At 46.6% G+C, this 25,181-nt stretch overlaps 2 protein-coding genes across 3 annotated transcripts in view; both read left to right on the top strand.

Moving 5' to 3' along the window:
* Positions 1 to 5,582, top strand: part of LOC112265651 (neurofibromin-like) — a 101,807-nt gene extending 96,225 nt beyond the window's left edge. For both annotated transcript variants that reach the window (XM_042296312.1, XM_042296313.1), the window contains 2 exons: positions 2,513 to 2,566; positions 3,012 to 5,582. In XM_042296312.1, coding sequence (XP_042152246.1) covers positions 2,513 to 2,566; positions 3,012 to 3,154 — 197 coding nt within the window. In that variant the 3' untranslated portion in view covers positions 3,155 to 5,582. The remainder of the gene's footprint in view (positions 1 to 2,512; positions 2,567 to 3,011) is intronic.
* A 2,658-nt stretch (positions 5,583 to 8,240) lies between these two features.
* On the top strand, positions 8,241 to 24,070 carry LOC112265652 (A-kinase anchor protein 1, mitochondrial). The gene is made up of 11 exons (XM_024443176.2): positions 8,241 to 8,586; positions 18,053 to 19,782; positions 21,353 to 21,474; positions 21,604 to 21,730; positions 21,831 to 21,958; positions 22,164 to 22,341; positions 22,432 to 22,582; positions 22,865 to 22,932; positions 23,131 to 23,204; positions 23,305 to 23,370; positions 23,621 to 24,070. The coding sequence occupies exons 2-11, from the start codon at positions 18,078 to 18,080 to the stop codon at positions 23,681 to 23,683; spliced, it is 2,682 nt and encodes an 893-aa protein (XP_024298944.1). The 5' UTR covers positions 8,241 to 8,586; positions 18,053 to 18,077; the 3' UTR covers positions 23,684 to 24,070.
* Positions 24,071 to 25,181: the final 1,111 nt, after the last annotated feature.

The following is a 25,181-nucleotide window of genomic DNA, read 5'->3' on the forward strand; positions in this document are numbered from 1 at the left end:
TCCAAAGAAGGGCCAGAAGTATACAGAATGGTGTCGTCTGCGTAGAGGTGGATCAGAGACTCACCAGCAGCAAGAGCGACATCATTGATGTATACAGAGAAGAGAGTCGGTCCAAGAATTGATCCCTGTGGCACCCCCATAGAGACTGCCAGAGGTCCGGACAGCAGACCCTCCGATTTGACACACTGAACTCTATCAGAGAAGTAGTTGGTGAACCAGGCGAGGCAATCATTTGAGAAACCAAGGCTGTCGAGTCTGCCGATGAGGATGTGGTGATTGACAGAGTCAAAAGCCTTGGCCAGATCAATGAATACGGCTGCACAGTAATGTTTCTTATCAATGGCGGTTAAGATATCGTTTAGGACCTTGAGCGTGGCTGAGGTGCACCCATGACCAGCTCTGAAACCAGATTGCATAGCAGAGAAGGTATGGTGAGATTCGAAATGGTCGGTAATCTGTTTGTTGACTTGGCTGTCGAAGACCTTAGAAAGGCATGGTAGGATATAGGTCTGTAGCAGTTTGGTTCAAGAGTGTCCCCCCCTTTGAAGAGGGGATGACAGCAGCTGCTTTCCAATCTTTGGGAATCTCAGACGACACGAAAGAGAGGTTGAACAGGCTAGTAATAGGGGTGGCAACAATTTCGGCAGGTAATTTTAGAAAGAAAGGGTCCAGATTGTCTAGCCCGGCTGATTTGTAGGGGTCCAGATTTTGCAGCTCTTTCAGAACATCAGCTGAACGGATTTGGGGGAAGGAGAAGAGAAGGCTTGGGCGAGTTGCTGTGGGGGGTGCAGTGCTGTTGATCGGGGTAGGAGTAGCCAGGTGGAAAGCATGGCCAGCCGTAGAAAAATGCTTATTCAAATTCTCAATTATGGTGGATTTATCAGTGGTGACAGTGTTTCCTATCTTCAGTGCAGTGGGCAGCTGGGAGGAGGTGTTCTTATTCTCCATGGACTTTACAGTGTCCCAGAACTTTTTTGAGTTAGTGTTGCAGGAAGCAAATTTCTGCTTGAAAAGCTAGCCTTGGCTTTTCTAACTGCCTGTGTATAATGGTTTCTAGCTTCCCTGAACAGCTGCATATCACGGGGGCTGTTTGATGCTAATGCAGAACCCCATAGGATGTTTTTGCGTTGGTTAAAGGGCAGTCAGGTCTGGAGAGAACCAAGGGCTATATCTGTTCCTGGTTCTAAATTTCTTGAATGGGGCATGCTTATTTAAGATGGTTAGGAAGGCATTTAAAAAAAAATATCCAGGCATCCTCTACTGACGGGATGAGATCAATATCCTTCCAGGATACCCCGGCCAGGTCGATTAGAAAGGCCTGCTCGCTGAAGTGTTTCAGGGAGCGTTTGACAGTGATGAGTGGAGGTCGTTTGACCGCTGACCCATTACGGATGCAGGCAATGAGGCAGTGATCGCTGAGATCACACAACTAACATCATACTTATGATGAAGACTGAGTCCTACCAATGTAAGGTGTTCTGTAGAGTATCTCGAGGCAAGGTGTGTAGGTGCTGTTGGTGTGGGTTATTTATCAGTGTCCCTCTAGCTTTCTCTGCATTCCAAACTGTCACTGATGCTTAGAGCTCTTCGTACAATTTGAGGATGCTGCTGCTGTGCGTTAAAGATATCACATTTCAAGATGTCAGAAAAGTTTTTACTATTGCCAAAAACAACCAAATGACTTGCTGAAATGTGTTGTGTTTGAAATATGCAAGGGGAGGAAAGGCACCATCAAATACTTCAGACATTTCCACTCTCTTTCTGGGTCTGGTCTGTGTAACCTCCCCATGATGCTCTACTTGCTGTGGTGTGCTGGTGTAGTCTAGACGGTCTCCAACTCTGTCCTAGCCCGATCCGTCGGACGAGACGACGCCACCCTAAACGTCTGGTACAAATCACAACCATAGAGCCTCCCTGGGGCCACCAACTGGAGCCCCAGCCAAGCCTGTAGTTTGCAAACAGTGTTAACTCCCATCACGTGTCCATTTCTGTCTGCTGTTCTCATTATGCTAGCTGCTAGCTTTTAGAATCTCCTAGCTAATACCAGTGTTTTTGTTATTACTTGTAGAATAAATACATTGTATTATTAGTGCTATGTATTTGTACTATATTGCTGAAGTAGATGCCATATTTTGTTAGCCTTTCCACAAAATAAATATACATTTAATTCTTATTAGCCTTTAAAACACCACCCCTAGAAATTAAAATAGATAAAATACATATAGAAATGCCACCCGTTATTACATTACACTCAGTTGAAAAGTAACCAGAAACAATCTGTATCTAAAACCATTTCATCTGAAAACCGCCTGATTGACATCTCTTCATTGCTTCATGTCAATGCTAAAGATCCATCATGCTGTCTGTTGTTCATTTTTTTCATTCCGTGTATTTGACTCTCATTCTCTCCCTATTTTTGTTCTGTTACCCTTGTTTTAATGTGTTTCTCATCTTTGTCCTTAGTTGCTGTGGTCATTCATGCTGGTTTCTCTCTGTTTCTCTCTCTGTGAAGCCTCTCTGCCTTGCTCTAAGTCAGCTGTTTTTGCGCCACACCTCCTCCTCCCAGGTACTCTTGCTCTTTGACCTTGTGACCCCGAGGTCAAGCAAACTCATCCCCCTCAGTAAAAATACACCAAAACAACTAATCCAATGTGAAAAGGGAGAAACCCACTAACTGTACCCAGTGCCAGAATAGCAATTTAAAGTCTGCCACCCACTGCCAAGCAAAGAGTAATCCGTTGGTAATTGTGTTTGTGCTGGTGTGGTTGTAAGAAAGGAGCTGTGGCAGAATCCCCATTCAACAATAAAAGGCTTTTTAGAGGGTAAATTGTGTTCTCTGTCTGACATTGTAGTGGAAGCTGGAGATGTTGATTTCATTCAGGGTGAGATTATGCCTTTAGTTTTATACCAAAGCTATGGCACAGCGCCGTCTGCTGTTCAACAGTAGTATTGAATCTGAGTGACTGACTGCGAATGACTCTCCCCTCCCTTCTCTTCTTCCCTCTGTCCAGGCGTGGATGAAGAGAATGTGCAGCTCTCCCCCAGTGCGGCTCTCTCCACCAGTGGACGGACCCGCCATGGTTCTGCCAGTCAGGTGCAGAAACAGCGCAGCGCAGGTAGCTTCAAGAGGCCTTGCGTCAATAAGATGGTATGAGACAAAGAGATAGAAAGAGAGTGAGAGATGGAGAGAACAATAGCCATCCAAAGGCCCACCATGCAACACATCTTGCACTCCTCTTTTTACGATGAATGGTGAAGTCAACCTGAGGATCAGTGTTATATTGGGGAAGTAGCTGCATGTGTCCCTGTGTTAACCTTTGTTTGTCTTGCATCTGGAGAGCCATCGAGAGATGGCTTCGGATGGATTAAGTTGTTATATTCACGGACAGAAATGTGGTCCCGGTTTTAAAAATGTATTTTTAGCCATTAAAAGGACTGAAACTGTCAAGGTGACTGAAATAAGCTGTTGAATTCTCAATGAATCCAGGTCCATATATAATGGTTTCAGTGTAAGAAGTGGACAACATAATGTTTGGTGAGTGCTGCATTATGTGACATAGGAAGATGACTGGGCGAATCAATGTGGATGTCCATGTTGAACCATTATGTGACATAGGAAGATGACTGGGAGAATCAATGTGGACGTCCATGTTGAACCATTATGTGACATAGGAAGATGACTGGGCGAATCAATGTGGACGTCCATGTTGAACCATTATGTGACATAGGAAGATGACTGGGCGAATCAATGTGGACGCCCATGTTGAACCATTATGACATCATCATGCCCAGGAGAGGAAAAAATTAGGATTTTGGACCTGTATACTGAAGGACAGCCTCTTGCCTCCACTCCAACCCTACGGTCTACTCCAAAACAACCCCACTACCGCCTTCACACAGCAAAGCTGCAGCAGCCATTCACCACTTCCATCTATGCAGGGTAGCTCAAATGACCAACCAACGGATGGATAGTCATGCTGTTTGCAAAACCTTCAATCCACAGTCTTGAAACCTGGATTTGGACACACATTATCATTTAGATTCTTCCCAGTTGTGTACATATGTATGTATATAGATGTACAGAAAGGATATACATTATATACCTAGTCCAAATAATAATAATAATAGGGTTGTTTTATCCATGGTGTGCCTTCGTCAGGGTTTTCCCATGTGAATAATTATGTGTGGAATAAAGTGAATCCTTTCTTGGGGAAAAGAACAGGTACTAATCATCGACTATTATGTTGACTCTAGGTGAGTGCTCTGTAGAGCTGCTCTGTAGAGCTGCTCTGTAGAGCTGTATGTCATGATAGTCAAATGTACAATCATCAATAATACCCTGCTGCCTGAAAGTATTTAACCTGTACAGATGGATAGTCCTCACTAAATATTGAAGTTATTTCTTTTGAAACGTTTGCCATGCAAGAGTATGAATTTCAAGACACTAGATAAGACTACGCAACCTTGTAAATATTGAAAGGCCTTTATTGATTTGTATCATGTTTTCTCTATATTGCATTTGGATTCGTTTACAGTTCTGACCATGACTAGGAAAATTAAGTAATATGCACAAAAATTGCCAAAACCCATCAGTAATAGCAACCATGTGAATGCTTAAATTGTCATGACATTGATCACAATGTTGAAGTCTACCACCTGTCTAAGATTATTCTTAAATAAAGGTTAAATAAGTTAATTTGTTTAGTTAAAGGTTCAATTTAGGTTAAAGGTGAAATAAAAAAGTACAACATTAACAAAAAAAAGTTCAATTAAAAATAAATGTGTGATACAGAATTGATCGTTTTGAAGTTCTGGTTTGATAAGATGCCAATATGTTCTCCTGATTTCCTGTTCACGCACATGGGTGTCTCTTTCTCTGGTTGAATGAAGTCGATCTATGAATTTTCTCCTATCGCCAAATGAAAGGTATTGAGGGAAATGAGGGCGGCCATTACTTTGTTGTCTAAAGGTTGTTGTTTCTCCTGTAAAGTACCAGACTCATTCACTCCCTTCCCCTTCATCCTAACCTTTCCATTTGTGCAGATCCATAATGTAGAAGCTATATGGTGGAAGTTATATACCCATCTGCATTCCAGACCCTTTGGCTCTGCAGACATGGAGGGGTAGAGGTTTGGAACGGTGGTTACTTAAGTCAATGGGACAGAACCTCATCCCAGACGCTCTTGCAGCAGATGCAGGAACACTGCATGAAAGACTAGCTTGCACTATGGGAAGGAGGATTCTTTGTATTTGGTTTCCCACTTCACAACATGTTGTGTTGAAATGTCATTGTGACAAATTAATGTCCCCATATGGCACAGCAGCTTCCACAGCATCATCCTCTCAAAGGAATGGGCCCAATCCTTACTTGAGATTTGTGCATGCAAATCTCCCATATATATCAATGCAAGGTGCTTTAGATGAAAGTGCCAGTTGGCTTTCTTCCCAGTTGGTTTACCTCTAATACCTGAGTCTCTGTGTACCACTCCAGAAAGTCATACCTGAGTCTCTGTGTACCACTCCAGAAAGTCATACCTGAGTCTCTGTGTACCACTCCAGAAAGTCATACCTGAGTCTGTGTACCACTCCAGAAAGTCATACCTGAGTCCACGTGTACCACTCCAGAAAGTCATACCTGAGTCCCCGTGTACCACTCCAGAAAGTCATACCTGAGTCCCTGTGTACCACTCCAGAAAGTCATACCTGAGTCCCCTTGTACCACTCCAGAAAGTCATACCTGAGTCCCTGTGTACCACTCCAGAAAGTCATACCTGAGTCCCCGTGTACCACTCCAGAAAGTCATACCTGAGTCCCCGTGTACCACTCCAGAAAGTCATACCTGAGTCCCTGTGTACCACTCCAGAAAGTCATACCTGAGTCCCTGTGTACCACTTCAGAAAAGATTGGACACAGTTAAATATGTGAGTGCGTACCGTTCTAATTTAAGTTGTTGACCCATACATGTGGCCAAATTGTTTCCAGCCCTTTCTGTGGAATAGCCTTAGTTGTACTCCTGTTGTTTTTTTATTTCAAATTTCCCCTGAATATATTTATGAAGGATGCAGGTGTGGTTTACCACCATGGAAACCGTTTGAATTGAACAAAGGAGTGAATGAGGAAAGGAAACGAAAGGAAGAGACAGGACTTCAAGTGTTACTGACTATTTGTAAAGGGAAAACTGAAATATAAACTACATGACCAAAAGTATGTGGATACGTGCTCGTTGAACATCTCATTCCAAAGTCATGGGCATTAATATGGAGTTGGTCTCCCCTTTGTTACTATAACAGCCCCCACTCTTCTGGGAAGGCTTTCCACTAGATGTTGGAACATTGCTGTGGGGACTTGCTTCCATTCAACCACAAGCGCATTAGTGAGGTCGGGCACTGATGTTGGGCAATTAGGCCTGGCTCGCAGTCTGTTTCAATTCATCCCAAAGGTGTTCGATGGGGTTGAGGTCAGGGCTCTGTGCAGGCCAGTCAAATTGTTCCACAATGATTTTGACAAACCACGGGGACATTGTCATTTTGGAACAAACTGTTGCCACAAAGTTGGAAGCACAGAATTGTCTAGAATGCCATTGTAAGCTGTAGCGTTAAGATTTCCCTTCACTGGAACTAAGGGGCCTAGCCCAAACCATGAAAAACAGCCCCAGACCACTATTCCTCCTCCACCAAACTTTACAGTTGACACTATGCATTCAGGCAGGTAGCGTTCTGCTGGCATCCGCCAAACCCTTGGCTTTTGGACTGCCAGATGGTGAAGCATGATTCATCCCGCCAGAGAACACGTTTCCACTGCTCCAGAGTACAATGCGGCAAGCTTTACACCGCTCCAGCCAACGCTTGGCATTGTGCATGGTGATCTTAGGCTTATGTGTGACTGCTCGGCCATGGAAACCTATTTCATGAAGCTCCCAACAAAAAGTTATTGTGCTGATGTTGCTTCCAGGGGCCGTTTGGAATTCGGTAGGGAGTGTTGCAACCACGCTACACGCTTAAACACTCGGTGGCCCCGTTCTGTGAGCTTGTGTGGCCTACCACTTTGCGGCTGAGCTGTTGTTGCTCCTAGACATTTCCACTTCACAATAACAGCACTTACAGTTGACCGGGGCAACTCTAGCAGGACAGCAATTTGACGAACTGACTTGTTGGAAAGGTGGCCTCCTATGACGGTGCCACGTTGAATGTTACTGAGCTCTTCAGTGAGGCCATTCTACTGCCAATCTATGGAGATTGTATGGCTATGCGCTCGATTTTATACATCTGTCAGCAACATGCAATTTACTCAATTAAATATCAAGGTGTATGTATGTAATGTATGTAATGTATTGTTTTTGAATCCCTGTGACCACTAAGATTAGACAACTGTCAGGACAAATAGTTTGGGTGAATTCATCAACAGAGTAACTGTCATAAGAACGTGTCAGTTTTGAATAGCTGCCTTAAGGATCTAGGATGGCCACTTGGTGTCCATCGGGATGACAAGGACATATATTGTGAGTAACCATAGACTCTTAAATGAGTGGTTGACATGCTCTATTCTGATTCACAGTGAAGGGTTTTGTGGAGTTGAATATCCTCAAATGTGGTATGTTTTATTGATGTGCAACATCTTTGTCTCTAGTGTTGGTGGATGTTTTTTTTAAGCGGAATGTTCAACTCTGTAAATATTTTCTGTACAATTTTAGAATGTTTATTTCCTGCACTGTAAATGCGTGGTATTGTATAATACTGCTTTACAAAAAAAGCTACAAGTTGCTGTATAATGTGTCAAAAATACACCTAATTATTCCAGTGTTAGTAATTAAAGTTTAGCTCAACTTAAGCCTTTTTTTTTTTACACAATCTGAAGTTATGGGTAGTAGAAGTGCTCATGAACTAAATCTACAATGCCGAGGACAACCTATGCCTATGGGACAATCACAATTGCGTACTCCTCTCACCCCCTCTCCTCCTCATTCGCGTAAAAGGTCAGAGGGGAGGGACTTCTAGCTTTCTCAACCAATGGTTTTTGAGAAGGAGGAGAGGACGCAAGGAGGGTGTCATTGAGATTTTCCCAGAGGTTGGTGGTTCCTTGATTGGGGAGGACGGGCTCTTGCTAATGGCTGTAGCAGAATCGGTGGAATGGTATCAACTACATGGTTTGTGTTTGATTCCATTCCATTTACTCCGTTCCAGACATTTATGAGCCGTCCACCCCTCAGCAGCCTCTGGACTTCTTCCCATGTCCAATAAGACAGAGACCATGTACAGCGAGGAAGTCGGTTTCATGTGAAAGGATATTTAGTTAAAGAACTACTCAAAGATAATTGTGTCCTTAGTCACAATAAAACTTCACTTCATCTGCATGACCCCGCGAGACTACCGTCTCTATTGTCATCGCCCTTCTGCATCATTATCGCGAGGTTTGATCAGCTGTTAGGTCTGTTTTTAGAGTTTAGTGCTTGGATGGTCAACACGTGGGGAGGATAGAGAAAGAGACAGTGTAGGGGGGGCACACGTTGGGATTTAGTCGGGCCCGGAATACGTACGTTTATATCACTACTTTAATTCACCGTGGCGGCGCGGAGGACGCTTGTATACTGTAAGTATTGTCCAGAGCTGCTAATGTAAAATTGACAGCCAGAGACCCACAGAAGATGTCCGTTTGATATGTAGCTTGGCTAGTTGCATCAATGTAACAATCTCGAGTTGTTTCGCCAGTTGGCTACAATTTTGCACTACAAAGTTTCATTCCAATAAATGGAACAGTCGTCGTTTCGCTAAATTGGTTACAAATGTATCGTCATTCTAGAAATGTGCAGCGGCTGAAGCCCTTGTCATTGAATACACGTTTCACGTAGACATCGAACTATGTAGTTTACTCGGCGTCCTAAAATGCAAATGGACTCAACATATAAATCACAATTTTGTGTCCATGAGTTTGCTTGGACGGATCATGTTAATTGCTAGCAAACAAGGTTGTTATCCACGATGTCCAGCTAGCAAGCTAACGTGAAGGTTTCGAGGCCCACGCTGCAGAGTTAGCCTAGCATTGCCAGGCTAGCCTTCATGACTACCACAATATCATAATGCACAATATATGCGACGTTTGGTCACGATCTACTCTCGACTGCCAGGACACAATTTAAATGTTACGGTAGCGGAACAGTTTACCGCGTGCCTCGCAGTAACATTGTGAATGAAGTGTCAAGAGTTCAGACTCAACGAAAATGGCTAACCGTAGCCTAATGCTTCAATTAGGCACATAAATGCACGGTTTCGCCAAGATCTTGAATATATTGTGTTTAGTTAAATCATTTAAAGTCATTGTGATTTAACTCGTTTTAATTGGTGTTTATTATTACAATAGTGTTGGGCAACCCGGTAAACTTCATACATTGCAAATCGTCATGCGTTGCGGCCTACCATGCTTTTATTACACTCAGTGTAGGTCATAGCTAGCAAATTACCTAGCCCAAACACTCTGCCCTTATGCAGCTATTGCACAAGCACTGGGAGCCTCAACTTTTCCAGTCTCTGCTCTGGAATGACAAGTGTTTGCTATAGGTTGTCAAGTAGCGGTGCATAGGCTATTTCTGAAGCCCCATTAACGTCGACCCAAATATTGCCTGCTCAATCAACCATCAAATATTCCCTGAAACGTTAATTGAAGCCCGGTTTTATAGGACGCAGTCAGTGTACAATGAAACTAATGTAAATATTCGCCATCACATTTGTGTACACTGCGATGGGATTAATTCTCCTCGTAGGATTGCTTACAGTTGAGGACTAGAAAGCTCTCGACTGGGGGGAGAAGCATTATAATCGTAGGTCTTTTACAAGGTTGCCTAGTATTCCCAATGCAGCATCGCTGTGTAATACACTGCTCGTGCTCAGCGCATTGTATGGTTTGTAAACATGTAAAGCAAATACCGAGTGACCCTTCCCTTATCTACCTCCAAGGTCGTACAGCAGCGCAGCTTGATTTTTTTTCGAGGCTCCAGTAAGTAGGCATGCCTAGGCAGGCGGTGGAGTGAAACACGCACACATGGCGAGTGTGCGCAGGGAAGATAGTAACCACATCCTTTTATTGTGCGACTGGACTAACTTTGTGTAGTGGGCGTTGTTTATTCTAACCTTGTCGAAGGTGAATGTCAGAACAACTCATGACACACGGGATTTTTTTAACGCACACTAGCGAGTTTTGAACTTTGCCTTTTGAAAAACAATATCCAGTATAGATACAGTAATGTACACGCATAATGGTACCCCATAATATGTTTTGAGCAAAATAGTATATCTATTTTTTTAGACACACTGCAAACTTGATGGAGTTGCTCTGATGGGTGCACTCTGTCATCAGCATCCAGCTTGCTTGTACGAACTATATAGGATCAATAGACAACTAAAGAGGAAAGACCCACCGTCTAGTGCCATGTCATGAGGATACCTGTACTACCTGTTGATGTGCTTTTGGTTAAGTAAATCAGGTGATGAATGAGTTTAAAAAAGAGTCTGGGGCGCGTCTTTAGCTAGCAAGGTGTCATGGACCTTCATGTAGGGTCTCGCTTGTTGAACTAGTCTGCAGAACTAGAGGAATCTATCCTTGAGGTCCAGCATATAAAGTGATACTAGTTCCAGCACTTTGCCTAATCCAACATTGTAGGATTTTCTAGTGTGGTGTGTGTATTCTACTAAAGCCTTACTCTGCAAGATGCCCCTATTTGGCCTTGTGCAAAACTGACGTAGCCTTGATCAGTTTACTGTTTCATTCACATTGGATATCTTCCACCATGTTGCTGGTTTGTATTAGACGAAGAATGTTCTCATGGTTATTAATCAGTACATTTTAAGTTAAGTGGTGCTGACTAAATTGGCTATTCAGGATGAGGGAAATCATTGAATGTCATTATAAATCCAGACATTGTTTTGACAAGGCAGGAACGGGGAACCTGGTGTGGGGCTAGCCTCAAATGCACAACTGCCAGGGATAGGGCTCCTCTGCTCTGCATTATCAATCTGTTGGTTGCTCAAGTTATAAACTCTGTTGGTGTTGTGATGAAGAGTCTTGGAACTTGCAATCTATTCAGTTAAATAACAGTCTCCAGCACAATATTCTTAAAATGCATCTTAATATCATATAATGCCACTGTTCATTAATTTCTATGATATTAGACCTTCCATCCAATGTCTTCCATCCAACATTTGATCAGAAAATCCTATACATATCAATGTGAAACTCCTAAAGCTTTACTCTTCTGCTTTTCTACCCAGTTTTATTGAGAGAACTGTTGTGCTGTGCAGGCCTCATAGTTTTTACATTTTTAAATGTAACCTTTTATTTAACTAGGCAAGTCAATTAAGAACAAATTCTTATTGACTATGACTGCCTTCACCGGCCAATCCCGGACTATGCTGGGCCAATTGTGCTTGGCCCTATGGGACTCCCAATCACAGCCGGTTGTGTTACAGCCTGGATATATGACGGGGGCATGTTTGATTTTGTCTACCCTGGGGGCAGATGTTACGGTTAGCTGGTTATATAGAGATGCTTAAGAAGCCACAACTGGGCCAGGTGGTGTCATAGTGGTGGTGGGGGCTGCTCTGGGACAGGGAGGGGGTGGTCCTGCCAGTCTTACCCTGTGACTAATGCTATCTGATTGACCCCGTTCTAATCCCTTTCCTTCAACCATGAAATCCCAGTGACTCCTTCCCCCCACATCACTGCACATATCCCTTCTATATCCCTTCTCCAGTCTGCTACTGCACATCACTGCCCTACTATATCCCTTCTCCAGTCTGCTACTGCACATCACTGCCCTACTATATCCCTTCTCCAGTCTGCTACTGCACATCACTGCCCTACTATATCCCTTCTCCAGTCTGCTACTCCACATATCCCTACTATATCCCGTCTCCAGTCTGCTACTGCACATCACTGCCCTACTATATCCCTTCTCCAGTCTGCTACTCCACATATCCCTACTATATCCCGTCTCCAGTCTGCTACTGCACATCACTGCCCTACTATATCCCTTCTCAGTCTGCTACTGCACATCACTGCCCTACTATATCCCTTCTCCAGTCTGCTACTCCACATATCCCTACTATATCCCTTCTCCAGTCTGCTACTCCACATATCCCTACTATATCCCGTCTCCAGTCTGCTACTGCACATCACTGCCCTACTATATCCCGTCTCCAGTCTGCTACTGCACATCACTGCCCTACTATATCCCGTCTCCAGTCTGCTACTGCACATCACTGCCCTACTATATCCCGTCTCCAGTCTGCTACTGCACATCACTGCCCTACTGCACATCACTGCCCTACTATATCCCGTCTCCAGTCTGCTACTGCACATCACTGCCCTACTATATCCCGTCTCCAGTCTGCTACTGCACATCACTGCCCTACTATATCCCGTCTCCAGTCTGCTACTGCACATCACTGCCCTACTATATCCCGTCTCCAGTCTGCTACTGCACATCACTGCCCTACTATATCCCGTCTCCAGTCTGCTACTGCACATCACTGCCCTACTATATCCCGTCTCCAGTCTGCTACTGCACATCACTGCCCTACTATATCCCGTCTCCAGTCTGCTACTGCACATCACTGCCCTACTATATCCCTTCTCCAGTCTGCTACTGCACATCACTGCCCTACTATATCCCGTCTCCAGTCTGCTACTGCACATCACTGCCCTACTATATCCCGTCTCCAGTCTGCTACTGCACATCACTGCCCTACTATATCCCGTCTCCAGTCTGCTACTGCACATCACTGCCCTACTATATCCCGTCTCCAGTCTGCTACTGCACATCACCGCCCTACTATATCCAGTCTGCTACTGCACATCACTGCCCTACTATATCCCTTCTGCCCTCTCCAGTCTGCTACTGCACATCACTGCCCTACTATATCCCGTCTCCAGTCTGCTACTGCACATCACTGCCCTACTATATCCCTTCTCCAGTCTGCTACTGCACATCACTGCCCTACTATATCCCGTCTCCAGTCTGCTACTGCACATCACTGCCCTACTATATCCCTTCTCCAGTCTGCTACTGCACATCACTGCCCTACTATATCCCTTCTCCAGTCTGCTACTGCACATCACTGCCCTACTATATCCCTATATTCTCCAGTCTGCTACTGCACATCACTGCCCTACTATATCCCTTCTCCAGTCTGCTACTGCACATCACTGCCCTACTGCACATCACTGCCCTACTATATCCCGTCTCCAGTCTGCTACTGCACATCACTGCCCTACTATATCCCGTCTCCAGTCTGCTACTGCACATCACTGCCCTACTATATCCCTTCTCCAGTCTGCTACTGCACATCACTGCCCTACTGCACATCACTGCCCTACTATATCCCGTCTCCAGTCTGCTACTGCACATCACTGCCCTACTATATCCCGTCTCCAGTCTGCTACTGCACATCACTGCCCTACTATATCCCGTCTCCAGTCTGCTACTGCACATCACTGCCCTACTATATCCCGTCTCCAGTCTGCTACTGCACATCACTGCCCTACTATATCCCGTCTCCAGTCTGCTACTGCACATCACTGCCCTACTATATCCCGTCTCCAGTCTGCTACTGCACATCACTGCCCTACTATATCCCTTCTCCAGTCTGCTACTGCACATCACTGCCCTACTATATCCCGTCTCCAGTCTGCTACTGCACATCACTGCCCTACTATATCCCGTCTCCAGGCTGCTACTGCACATCACTGCCCTACTATATCCCGTCTCCAGTCTGCTACTGCACATCACTGCCCTACTATATCCCTTCTCCAGTCTGCTACTGCACATCACTGCCCTACTATATCCCATCTCCAGTCTGCTACTGCACATCACTGCCCTACTATATCCCTTCTCCAGTCTGCTACTGCACATCACTGCCCTACTATATCCCGTCTCCAGTCTGCTACTGCACATCACTGCCCTACTATATCCCGTCTCCAGTCTGCTACTGCACATCACTACCCTACTATATCCCTTCTCCAGTCTGCTACTGCACATCACTGCCCTACTATATCCGTCTCCAGTCTGCTACTGCACATATCCCTACTATATCCCTTCTCCAGTCTGCTACTGCACATCACTGCCCTACTATATCCCGTCTCCAGTCTGCTACTGCACATCACTGCCCTACTATATCCCGTCTCCAGTCTGCTACTGCACATCACTGCCCTACTATATCCCGTCTCCAGTCTGCTACTGCACATCACTGCCCTACTATATCCCGTCTCCAGTCTGCTACTGCACATCACTGCCCTACTATATCCCGTCTCCAGTCTGCTACTGCACATCACTGCCCTACTATATCCCGTCTCCAGTCTGCTACTGCACATCACCGCCCTACTATATCCAGTCTGCTACTGCACATCACTGCCCTACTATATCCCTTCTCCAGTCTGCTACTGCACATCACTGCCCTACTATATCCCGTCTCCAGTCTGCTACTGCACATCACTGCCCTACTATATCCCTTCTCCAGTCTGCTACTGCACATCACTGCCCTACTATATCCCGTCTCCAGTCTGCTACTGCACATCACTGCCCTACTATATCCCTTCTCCAGTCTGCTACTGCACATCACTGCCCTACTATATCCCTTCTCCAGTCTGCTACTGCACATCACTGCCCTACTATATCCCTTCTCCAGTCTGCTACTGCACATCACTGCCCTACTATATCCCTTCTCCAGTCTGCTACTGCACATCACCGCCCTACTATATCCCTTCTCCAGTCTGCTACTGCACATCACTGCCCTACTATATCCCGTCTCCAGTCTGCTACTGCACATCACTGCCCTACTATATCCCGTCTCCAGTCTGCTACTGCACATCACTGCCCTACTATATCCCTTCTCCAGTCTGCTACTGCACATCACCGCCCTACTATATCCCGTCTGCTACTGCACATCACTGCCCTACTATATCCCGTCTCCAGTCTGCTACTGCACATCACTGCCCTACTATATCCCGTCTCCAGTCTGCTACTGCACATCACTGCCCTACTATATCCCGTCTCCAGTCTGCTACTGCACATCACTGCCCTACTATATCCCGTCTCCAGTCTGCTACTGCACATCACTGCCCTACTATATCCCGTCTCCAGTCTGCTACTGCACATCACTGCCCTACTATATCCCTTCTCCAGTCTGCTACTGCACATCACTGCCCTACTATATCCCGTCTCCAGTCTGCTACTGCACATCACTGCCCTACTATATCCCGTCTCCAGTCTGCTACTGCACATCACTGCCCTACTATATCCCGTCTCCAGTCTGCTACTGCACATCACTGCCCTACTATATCCCTTCTCCAGTCTGCTACTGCACATCACTGCCCTACTATATCCCATCTCCAGTCTGCTACTGCACATCACTGCCCTACTATATCCCTTCTCCAGTCTGCTACTGCACATCACTGCCCTACTATATCCCGTCTCCAGTCTGCTACTGCACATCACTGCCCTACTATATCCCGTCTCCAGTCTGCTACTGCACATCACTACCCTACTATATCCCTTCTCCAGTCTGCTACTGCACATCACTGCCCTACTATATCCCGTCTCCAGTCTGCTACTGCACATATCCCTACTATATCCCTTCTCCAGTCTGCTACTGCACATCACTGCCCTACTATATCCCGTCTCCAGTCTGCTACTGCACATCACTGCCCTACTATATCCCGTCTCCAGTCTGCTGGTTTAGATGTTGTATAAGGTTTTTAGAATGCATACATTTGTTACAAAGGTGAAAGACAACTGATGATGGCACTGTTTTTCAGCCTACACAAGGTTTTTAGTTAGCCAAAGGAGCATACTACAATAGTTTGGATATATGGTCATCATATAAGATGAGGCTACATAATTTAATTTGCTTATGGACACTTGAAATGGACAGCAAGTGATGTATAATTTAATAACCAGGTCCATGCACCTTGCCATTCACTGCGGAACATGCCACTGATGCTTTGTTTTGATAAAGTACTGGCTCATGGCGAATAGGGAGAGTATGTTTTGAAATGTGGAGGTGCTAAGGCTGCATTGACACAGGCAGCCCAAAACATTTGTCCCACTAATTGGTCTTTTGACTGATCAGATCTGAAAAATATCCTGTGAGATTGGTCAAAAGACCTCTTAGTGGGGAAATGATCAGAAATGGACTGCCTGTATAAACGTTTCATTGGTGAACTTGTCGAATAAGAAACCTTTGTTTTTGAACTCTACCCTACTGAAAATGACCCAATCTTGGTTTATCTGGAGGAATTTGAAGCCTACCTGTTTTTCCCCTGCACATCAATACCTTTACTTGGGTCAGTGTTAGGGCAGCCCACAATTCACCTCTCCTAATCCCATGTCATTCATCTCAGAGCCTCTTATAGGTGCATAAGCTCTGTAAAACAAGAGGCTTGTTGAGGTTCTCACGCCTTCCGTATTGTCAGGTGTGGAAGTTTCTAGGAAGTCATTAGTGTGTTGCTTCTGCTGCCCTCTGCTGTGTGCTGTTGTCCCTTGAACAGGTTAAATATATAATGGACTCATACAAATGGGCCTGGAAGGTCCTCATTTTCAAACCATGGTCTAAGCAAATGGCTAATATCAATGGGACAAGTTTCTGCTCATTGGAAAGTAAAGTCCTCAGTTGTGGGGTATGAAGGAACTGAACTATGGTTAAAACTGCAGTGATTAGCTTCTCCTCGCATATAGTGAAGCTCTGTGAATGTGACCTTTCATGTACACTGGCTCTGTCAGTTCCAGGTTCACAGTGTGTTGTGCACCTTCCGGGCCATAGAGTTTAAAGTCCAGGTTCATGTTGACCTGGCTCCTGTGTATGTGCCTGCTGTGTGTGTTGGTGCTTGCTAAGGGGCAGTGGAAGCCCAGCTGTCACACACCCTAGTAGGCTGGGAGAAGGAAGAAGAGGAGGGGGAGGGGGAGAGGGGGGGGGGCAGCCAAGGGAGTCACCCCTGTGATGCATTCCTTCTCCAGTCTGGGTCTGTTAAGGAAAGGCATGCACGGACTTCCTTTTTTAACATTGAGTGCTTCGACCAATCAGCAGTGGAGCATCTGGGCATGCCCAGTAGGTACAGGGAGGTTAAACATTAGCCCTGATGGTGGCACAGCTGCCTCTCCTGCTAGGAACTAGGTACTTTCGTTGCAGCTTGGTTTAGTTCAGAAGTAGAAACAAATATTACTTCAAGCCACAGGAATGGGAATGTCTCTGTTTGAACGTTTCTCAATGAGGCAATAGAAAACCGTGGCGTGACCAATGTCCGGTATCGGGCTTTTACAGGCATGTGTATGTTCATTCATGTCAACAGTCAAAAGGAGTATATTATGTTCAGGCTGCTGCGACATTGTTCACCAGGAGCTGTTGACAAAAGTTCTGTGTCAGTGTTGTATGTATCCGAAAGCATTGTGTAGCTCATCAAGTGGGTGTGGTGTGTGAGATATTTGCATGAATGACTTCACTGTGTCATTTGTTAGTCTAGGCCTATTCTCAGGAGTAACGCCTCATGAGGTTTCATTACTGTCGTTTCTTTGAAGCTCTGCTCGCACCTGTTAACCATGATAGTTTCTAAAGTATTTATTTCCTTAGCCTTTTTGTCCATTATTTTTAGCTGTCATAGGACAGTTTCCTTATGATCATCACATGTTGTTCTCCTAGTGCCGTACTTATTGTCAGAGCTGTGTGAACAGGGCTGATCCATTTTGAATCGATTTGCCACTCGCACACCCTTCTAGTTGCTGTAGGTGTGATTACACACTACAGTGCTATAGTGTACCTGCTATAGTCTTTACACTATCATAATACCCAGAGATATGCAACTCGCAGGGCCTATTTTTTGGGGGCTAAGTGTCGAACAAGATCCTTAGGCTATTCAAAATGTTAGCCAGTTTGTCTTAACTTAATTTTTATAATATAAATATAAATATTTGACATTTTAGTCCCAATCTCAAAATGAGTGAAACTGCAAGTTGCACATATCTCCCTCCAATAAGCTAACCTCTGCCTTTCTCTCTCCCTCCCTCCACATACAGGTGTAGTTGCTAGGGTCCTGAGGAGATGCCACTGAGGTTCCGGTCTATTGTCCCGTACACGCTGCCTGGAGTGCTGGCGCTTATAGGCTGGTGGTGGTACATCTCACGCAAGAAAGAGCGAATCACCAACCACGACAGCGAAGAGGGGGCAGCGGCCATGGGCCTGCTGATGTCCCCGGCTCTCAGTGAGGGCAGCAACGGCCTGGTAGAGAAAGGGACAGTGTCCCCCTGCAGGGCAGCCATTACCCCAACAACCAGCAGCAGAGTGAGACCATCCAAGGCCAACGAGCAACGGTCAACAGAACAGGACGTCATAGCACAGATTCACATCCCGGCCATTAAGGCCGAGGCAGTAGAGGTACAGAGTACATCCTGTTCACCTACAGCGAGGGCCTCCCACCATCCAGACAGAGCCAGCGCAGTCACAGACCCTGGTGTAGATAGCTGCCGACAGACACCCAGGAGCAGTTCTCCCGCAGCCTCGCCTTTACCAACACAGACTAGGGAGGGGAGCTCGGGCCCCCCGGGAGAACACTGGGCCACTGTGCAGAGCTCGCCAGCCACCATTGCCTTGGTTACAGTGCCGGTGAAATCAACGGTTACTGAGCAGGTCCCTGCGCCAGTGAAAGAGGCCATCTCCACAGCATCAGAAGCACTTGTACTCTCCCAGACGGCCCACGCCACGACTAGTTCCTCCATAGCAGCAGACCTGACGAATGCAGAGAGGCCCGATCCAGAGGGAGAGGTGGCAGCAGCCCATGAGGCAGCAGTGGCCTTCACACAGAACCTGCTGGTGGAGCTAGTGGCTAATGATTCGCTCCCGGTCCCCTCCAGCAGTACCAAAGATGAGCTGCCCTCCTCGCCTGTCATCTCAGCTGAGATGCCGGCCCGGGCCCTGAAAGTAGTCATACATGAACCCCTCTTCCCAGAGACCCCCATATCATCGCAGGGCTCCTACCATGCCGTCATCACCAGTACTCTGGCCTTCCCAGCCCAAGGCCCCCAGCAAGAGAATGGGGCACCTGGCAGCACTGAGGAGCTGGAGTACCTGGCAGCAGGTCTGATCACTGAGGTCATCTCTGCAGCCACCCAGGAGGTCCTCAGTGTTACCTCCTGTCCAGAGACCTGGCTTGGCCAATCCGCCACCGAGCACAGCTTCAGAAGCACCCCACTGGCCAATGGGAGGCCATGCTCTGAGCAAGAGCCACTCACAAGGAACATGGAGGAAGGGCCCTCCCCAATAAGCCACTCTGAGACAGAGTGGAGAGAGCAGCAGAAAGAAGGGATCCCCAATGGTTGCCCGCCTACCCCGGCATGGGAGCACATGGGGACAGCAAATGCACTGAGTAACCCCTGGGCAACAGCATCCTCACAGGAGGGGAAGCAAGAAGTGGGGGGCGTGCCTAGCAACCTGGACAAACTGAAGGGAGATGGGGGGGTGATGGTGGCAGAGGACTCAGCCTGTAGTATGTGCCACTCTGAGGATGGGGTCAGCAGTGAGGACCAGCAGAGCAGGGAGAACCAGGAGGATCTGATCCAGGTGTCAGGGATGTCTGAGGGGGAGGGTGGTCTGCCCCAAGCCCCAGAAGAGGTAGTGACCGAGGCAGAGGTCATGGCAGCCCTACCAGGCCATGTGCTGGGTGCTGTTGGCCAAGTGAAGAGGCTCAACGGCATGGGCCTGAGGAACGGTTCTCATGGGATGAGTGAGACTGAGACCGATCAGTCTGGAGGTAGGAGCACACACCACACCCTGTAGTGGGGTCAGGCTCATGGCACACCCCAGCACTGATGTACACATGGCTCCCCTTAGCTGCTCAAATACCCAGACAGAGCATGATTGAGGCTCATGGACACTTGTCTGTTGTAGTCTCCCCTACGTGGTAATGAGGACTTTTGATTTCCATCATTATTTCCAGTTTCTCCAGACAGAGGGGCAAGCTGAGGGAAGAAGAAGGAAGCCTTCTGTGTCAGCATAGTCCTTTGTTCAACATTAGATTACATCTACCAACATTCAAAAGCTGAGAGAAATGTAGCACAAATTAAGTGTTAATCATTTGGAATGTCACCGGCTTTGGTCTTAGATCTGGTAAAATGATTCTATTCAGAAGTTGGAAAGAGTGTGTGAAGGGGAGGGTTAACTCTCTTCTTCTGTGATGCAGCTTTCCAATTCCAACTAATGTGATCTCCAAAAAGTAGCTGGAGGAGTACATGACCGGTGTGGGCCAAACAAGCTAGTCTGCCACAGCAAAGAAAAGCACACCGTTCAGCATATCTCCTATTTTGAAAATCTATGAAATGCTTTAAATAATAATTATAATTGCGGGGATAATTTTCTCAACTTAATCTTCTTTGCTGGTGATGGTGGCTAATACAGAACAGTATGCTGGCTAGTTACCACTTATAGTTTTGGATGAAGTTAGTCCTTGGATACTGTTCTACTAGATACCACCCTGGGGCTATAGGGACTGTGGCTGTGTTTCTGCTAGATGCCGCCGCCCTGGGGCTATAGGGACTGTGGCTGTGTTTCTGCTAGATGCCGCCGCCCTGGGGCTCTAGGGACTGTGGCCGTGTTTCCACTAGATGCCGCCGCCCTGGGGCTATAGGGACTGTGGCTGTGTTTCTACTAGATGCCGCCGCCCTGGGGCTATAGGGACTGTGGCTGTGTTTCCACTAGATGCCGCCGCCCTGGGGCTATAGGGACTGTGGCTGTGTTTCTACTAGATGCCGCCGCCCTGGGGCTATAGGGACTGTGGCTGTGTTTCCACTAGATGCCGCCGCCCTCGGGCTCTAGGGACTGTGGCTGTGTTTCTACTAGATGCCGCCGCCCTTGGGCTATAGGGACTGTGGCTGTGTTTCTGCTAGATGCCGCCGCCCTGGGGCTATAGGGACTGTGGCTGTGTCACAAACATAAGTCACACCTAAAGCTGGGTGTTCTTGAAAAGATTAGAGGTCACAGTCACACAGAAGGTGAACTCGAGTGTCATTGTGTTTTTGGTTTGTCAGAGCAGCAGTGATCAGACATGCCATGGTGGTCTTATGCACTGTTTGTGATTAGTTTGAGTAGCAGCTCAATGGCGTATGGGTGATCTGGTGAATATCTTAAACATATGCACATTCACGAGTTTATTTTATTTGGTGTTTTTGGTATTTTATGAGGATCCTCTGGACCTTCAGGTTATCCAGGCGAGTCATGTGTGTTTGTATGGTACATGTTTATGTGAGAGACACCTGTCTTGTCTGGGTGTACAATTGTGAGGCGAATAAAATACCTGTCTGACTCAGAACTGTGTGTGTGTCCAGGCTCGGATGTGAACAGCATGGACTCGGTCGACAGCGGCTGCACCATGGGAGCTAGGGACAGTGGCAGCCCTGCCATGGCTCTGGGCTCTGAACTCATCGTTTGGGAGATTGAGGTGCCAAAGGTGAGCCTGCTCCATCCCACACACCCCCGAGACTTGATTTATTGACTAGTTTTTTTTTTAGGAATTCACATAAATTCTAACCCAATATCTCCTTGTAATGTGTACTACTGTCTCTGTTCTCTCTCTCAGCATCTGGTGGGTCGGTTAATTGGGAAACAGGGGCGATACGTGAGCTTCCTGAAGCAAAGCTCTGGTGCGAAGATCTACATCTCCACCCTCCCTTACACTCAAGAGTTCCAGATCTGCCACATAGAGGGTGAGGTTTAGTATAATGCTGTACTGTCAGAAGGAGCAGGAGTGACTCGGCTAGTGAACTGGTGGTAGAATTCTGTTTGTTTAACGTGTGTCCCTTCTAGGTTCCCAGCAGCAGGTGGACAAAGCCTTGTCCCTGATCGGGAAGAAGTTTAAGGATTTGGACCTGACCAACCTCTATGCCCCCCCACCTCTGCCGCTCACGCTGCCCTCGCTGCCCATGACCACCTGGGTAAGGATGGTACCTAGAGAGCCTGGATGGTGTCTCTCTTCCTGTCTCTCAAATCTGTTCAAACATGCTTTATATGCACGACAGTTAAGGTCCCCCAAATTGATATCAAGGCTTGTCAAAGAAAATGGTTTAACTAAAATAATGAGTTGTGTAACCTAATGGCTTCCCCTTTGAAAGTTGTTAACTTCTCTGTTTCCTCTCCCAGCTTCTTCTCCCCAGCGGTGTGACCGTAGAGGTGATCGTAGTGAACATTGTGTCGGCGGGTCACCTCTTCGTCCAGCAGCACACACACCCTACGTACCACGCCCTACGCAGCCTGGACCAGCAGATGTTCCTGTGTTACTCCCAGCCAGAGACACCCACCCTGCCCTCGCCTGCTGAGGGTAAGAGACCCCCAATGAGGGATGTGTGTGACTATGTTTTTGAACCAGATGTGTGATCCAGACTCGATGCTCTCCCTCTCTCTGTCTCAGTGGGGGTGATCTGTGCGGCGCCGGCGGTAGAGGGAGCCTGGTGGAGAGCCCAGGTCATCTCCTTCTACAAAGACACCAACGAGGTTGAGATCCGATATGTGGACTATGGCGGCTATGACAGAGTGAAGATTGACACACTACGACAAATAAGGTGGGCCCCCCCTCAGACAATTTTATTTCAAGTCTATTCAGAGTTTTCAGAACTGAAATTCAGAAGAAATGGCATCTTTCCATACTTTAAAAGCTGTTTTCATGACATTTTCCTTCATTTCTTTCCTAAATATACATAAAATAGACCACAGTCCTGCTAGGTATTTGGGTGCCCCCCTCTGGTCAAAAAGAGTTGTGTATCATATAGGGAACAGAATGTTATGTAAGCAGAGATGGCAGGCCATTCTGCACACTGACTGCTCTGTGAAATCCTTATGTTCAGGTCGGACTTCGTAACATTACCGTTCCAAGGTGCAGAAGTATTACTGGACAACATTGCCCCCCTTCCAGGTAATGTCATTTTATTTAGCTATTTGACATGGTATCACTGTACAATTACGATGTCTTATTCTCAAGGACCATTTCCAAAATCAAGAAACGAATCCAATTGAATGTCAAACTGTTCCAAAGTCATCCTGTCTGTGGGAAGTCGTCAAATCTACTGTTTGTCAATTGCGTTAACACATCTATATATGCATCCATCCACAGGAGAGAAGAGCTTTTCAACAGAGGCCACCTCTGCACTGGAGGAGATGACGAGAGGGGTAGCACTGCTTGCACAGGTACCAAAAATACAGCCTCCAGCACCGTGAGGCTAATGAAGGCACTGCACGCTCCACAGAAGGTCATTTGTTGCTAACCCGGCTGTTTCCTGTCTTCCAGGTCACAAACTACGACAACAACACTGGTCTCCCATTGGTCCAGATGTGGAATATGGTTGGAGAAGAGGTACGTTCACATTGATCATGGGATTTGTCATGGACATGTTTGAGATACTACAATAGAATTGTGTAAATGTACATTTGTTGACGTGAGTAGTCTTTGTGGTGTATGGTTCATATACTTCAGTATTTAACAAACCTAGACATTTCAGAGAAACATTCCATTGGCTGGCTAACGACACTGTCGGTATCAATGATGATATTTGACACTAATCTGATGACTCTCTTTCTCCATCTTGCTCTCCGCTTCCCTCCAGCTGCTATCAGTGAACCGCACACTGGCAGAGCGAGCATTGGGTACCTGGGTTGACAGCTTTTGAACCTTGCCGCCTGACCCCCCCCCGCCCATCACCCCTCAACCCCTTCTCAGCTCCACCACACCCCTCCTAGACCCCTTCTTCTCACCTAATCTCTGGAGTCTGGCCCTACCAGCCCTCCAGATACACCCCATAACACTTCGATGGAGGAACACAACCACTGGATTTGGGAATACTTTTTGTTTGTTTTTGATTGTTGGGTTTTTACACCACGTTTCAAAAATAAATTCAAAATGGTTGAATGCTGAAAAGACAACGAAGTATTTCGTTAGAATAAGCCAACTCCTCTACTCCCCCACACACCAAAAGAACTTGAAGAAGGAAAATAAAGTACTTGTACATTTTAAAAAGAAATCTATATTGTAACTAAATAAAGGTCGATCTGATTTTTTTTGTTCCTATCTGACTTTTCACTCCAACTTTGCCTGTGGATTCTCATGCTGTGGATGTAAAAACTCAATAGAAAATACTGTCAATGGAGAACTAACCTCACTGTCAGCTGTAACTACATATTTACAATTATATTGTGACATCGAAGGAATTGGGCTGTGAAGATTGGGCTAAATGTGAGGTTTCTAGATTATTGTATGTAGTGCAGTAGTCACGGTCTCCATTTCATGTGCTGGGTGGCTGTGTCTTGTTGTTCGGTCCCATCATGACAGCTGTGGACATAGAGGCCTGGGGGGTAAGAATGGTGTCTGAATTCACGGTTGTGACTAAGACTGTCTGTGGAGACCAAAAAAAATGTAGATCTCAGCTTTGTTGGTGCTGACCACAGTCAAGGAACCAGATGGGGTGGGGCTGAGTCCTGTCGCTGACCTGGGTGACTGACAGGGAGAAGGTGCAGAACCAGGGTCTCAGGAGTCGTGCGAAGGCCTGCTCATCTGCCCTGGCCTCTCCAGTCTGTACAACACTGTGGCCTTATGGAGAAACAAAACGCGCTTCCTTTTCTGGGATCTCCAACTGACCTGCATGCAGACCAAGCTGACCCCTCCTTTCTCTCCATCTATGTGGCCCGGGGTGTCACCATGCAATCGCAGGTTGCCTTCAGCGTTTTTCCATCATCCTGACTGGCATCACAGCTGGCACCCCCACCACTACATTTCAGATCCACTACTGTTATCTGGAGCTGTTGAGTCTTGGACCTGACATGGGGCTGAGTGGAAGGGTAGGGGTGCACCAGCTCCACTCTTTTTCCCTCGACTGACTCCAGGGGCCTGGCGTAACTCTTGGTGCAGCTGTCTAAGGACTTCAAGAGAGTGGACACCACCGTGCGGTAGTATTGGTGTGTGTGGAAACACTACGACCACAGACAGGCCTGTGATACCTGACCTGGAACTCTTACAGAACGGCTTTGAGTTGGAGTAATTTAGCCCTGCTCAGTCGGGATAGGCCCAGTGCTCATATAAAAAATCTGTCTTCTAATATGCATGTTAACCTACCTAGGTCTGCGTCCCTCTAATGGTCTTCACTGTGTTTTTCCTCCTACATACTGACCCCA

The sequence above is a fragment of the Oncorhynchus tshawytscha genome, linkage group LG13 (genome assembly GCF_018296145.1).
Source record: "Oncorhynchus tshawytscha isolate Ot180627B linkage group LG13, Otsh_v2.0, whole genome shotgun sequence".
Lineage (NCBI taxonomy): Eukaryota > Metazoa > Chordata > Actinopteri > Salmoniformes > Salmonidae > Oncorhynchus > Oncorhynchus tshawytscha.

Coding starts and splice junctions, on each gene's coding strand:
- LOC112265652 (XM_024443176.2), top strand. CDS start 18,078: ATGCCACTGAGGTTCCGGTCTATTGTCCCGTACACGCTGCCTGGAGTG. Junction 22,583..22,864: donor GACACACTACGACAAATAAG/GTGGGCCCCCCC, acceptor CCTTATGTTCAG/GTCGGACTTCGTAACATTAC. Junction 23,205..23,304: donor GGGTAGCACTGCTTGCACAG/GTACCAAAAATA, acceptor CCTGTCTTCCAG/GTCACAAACTACGACAACAA.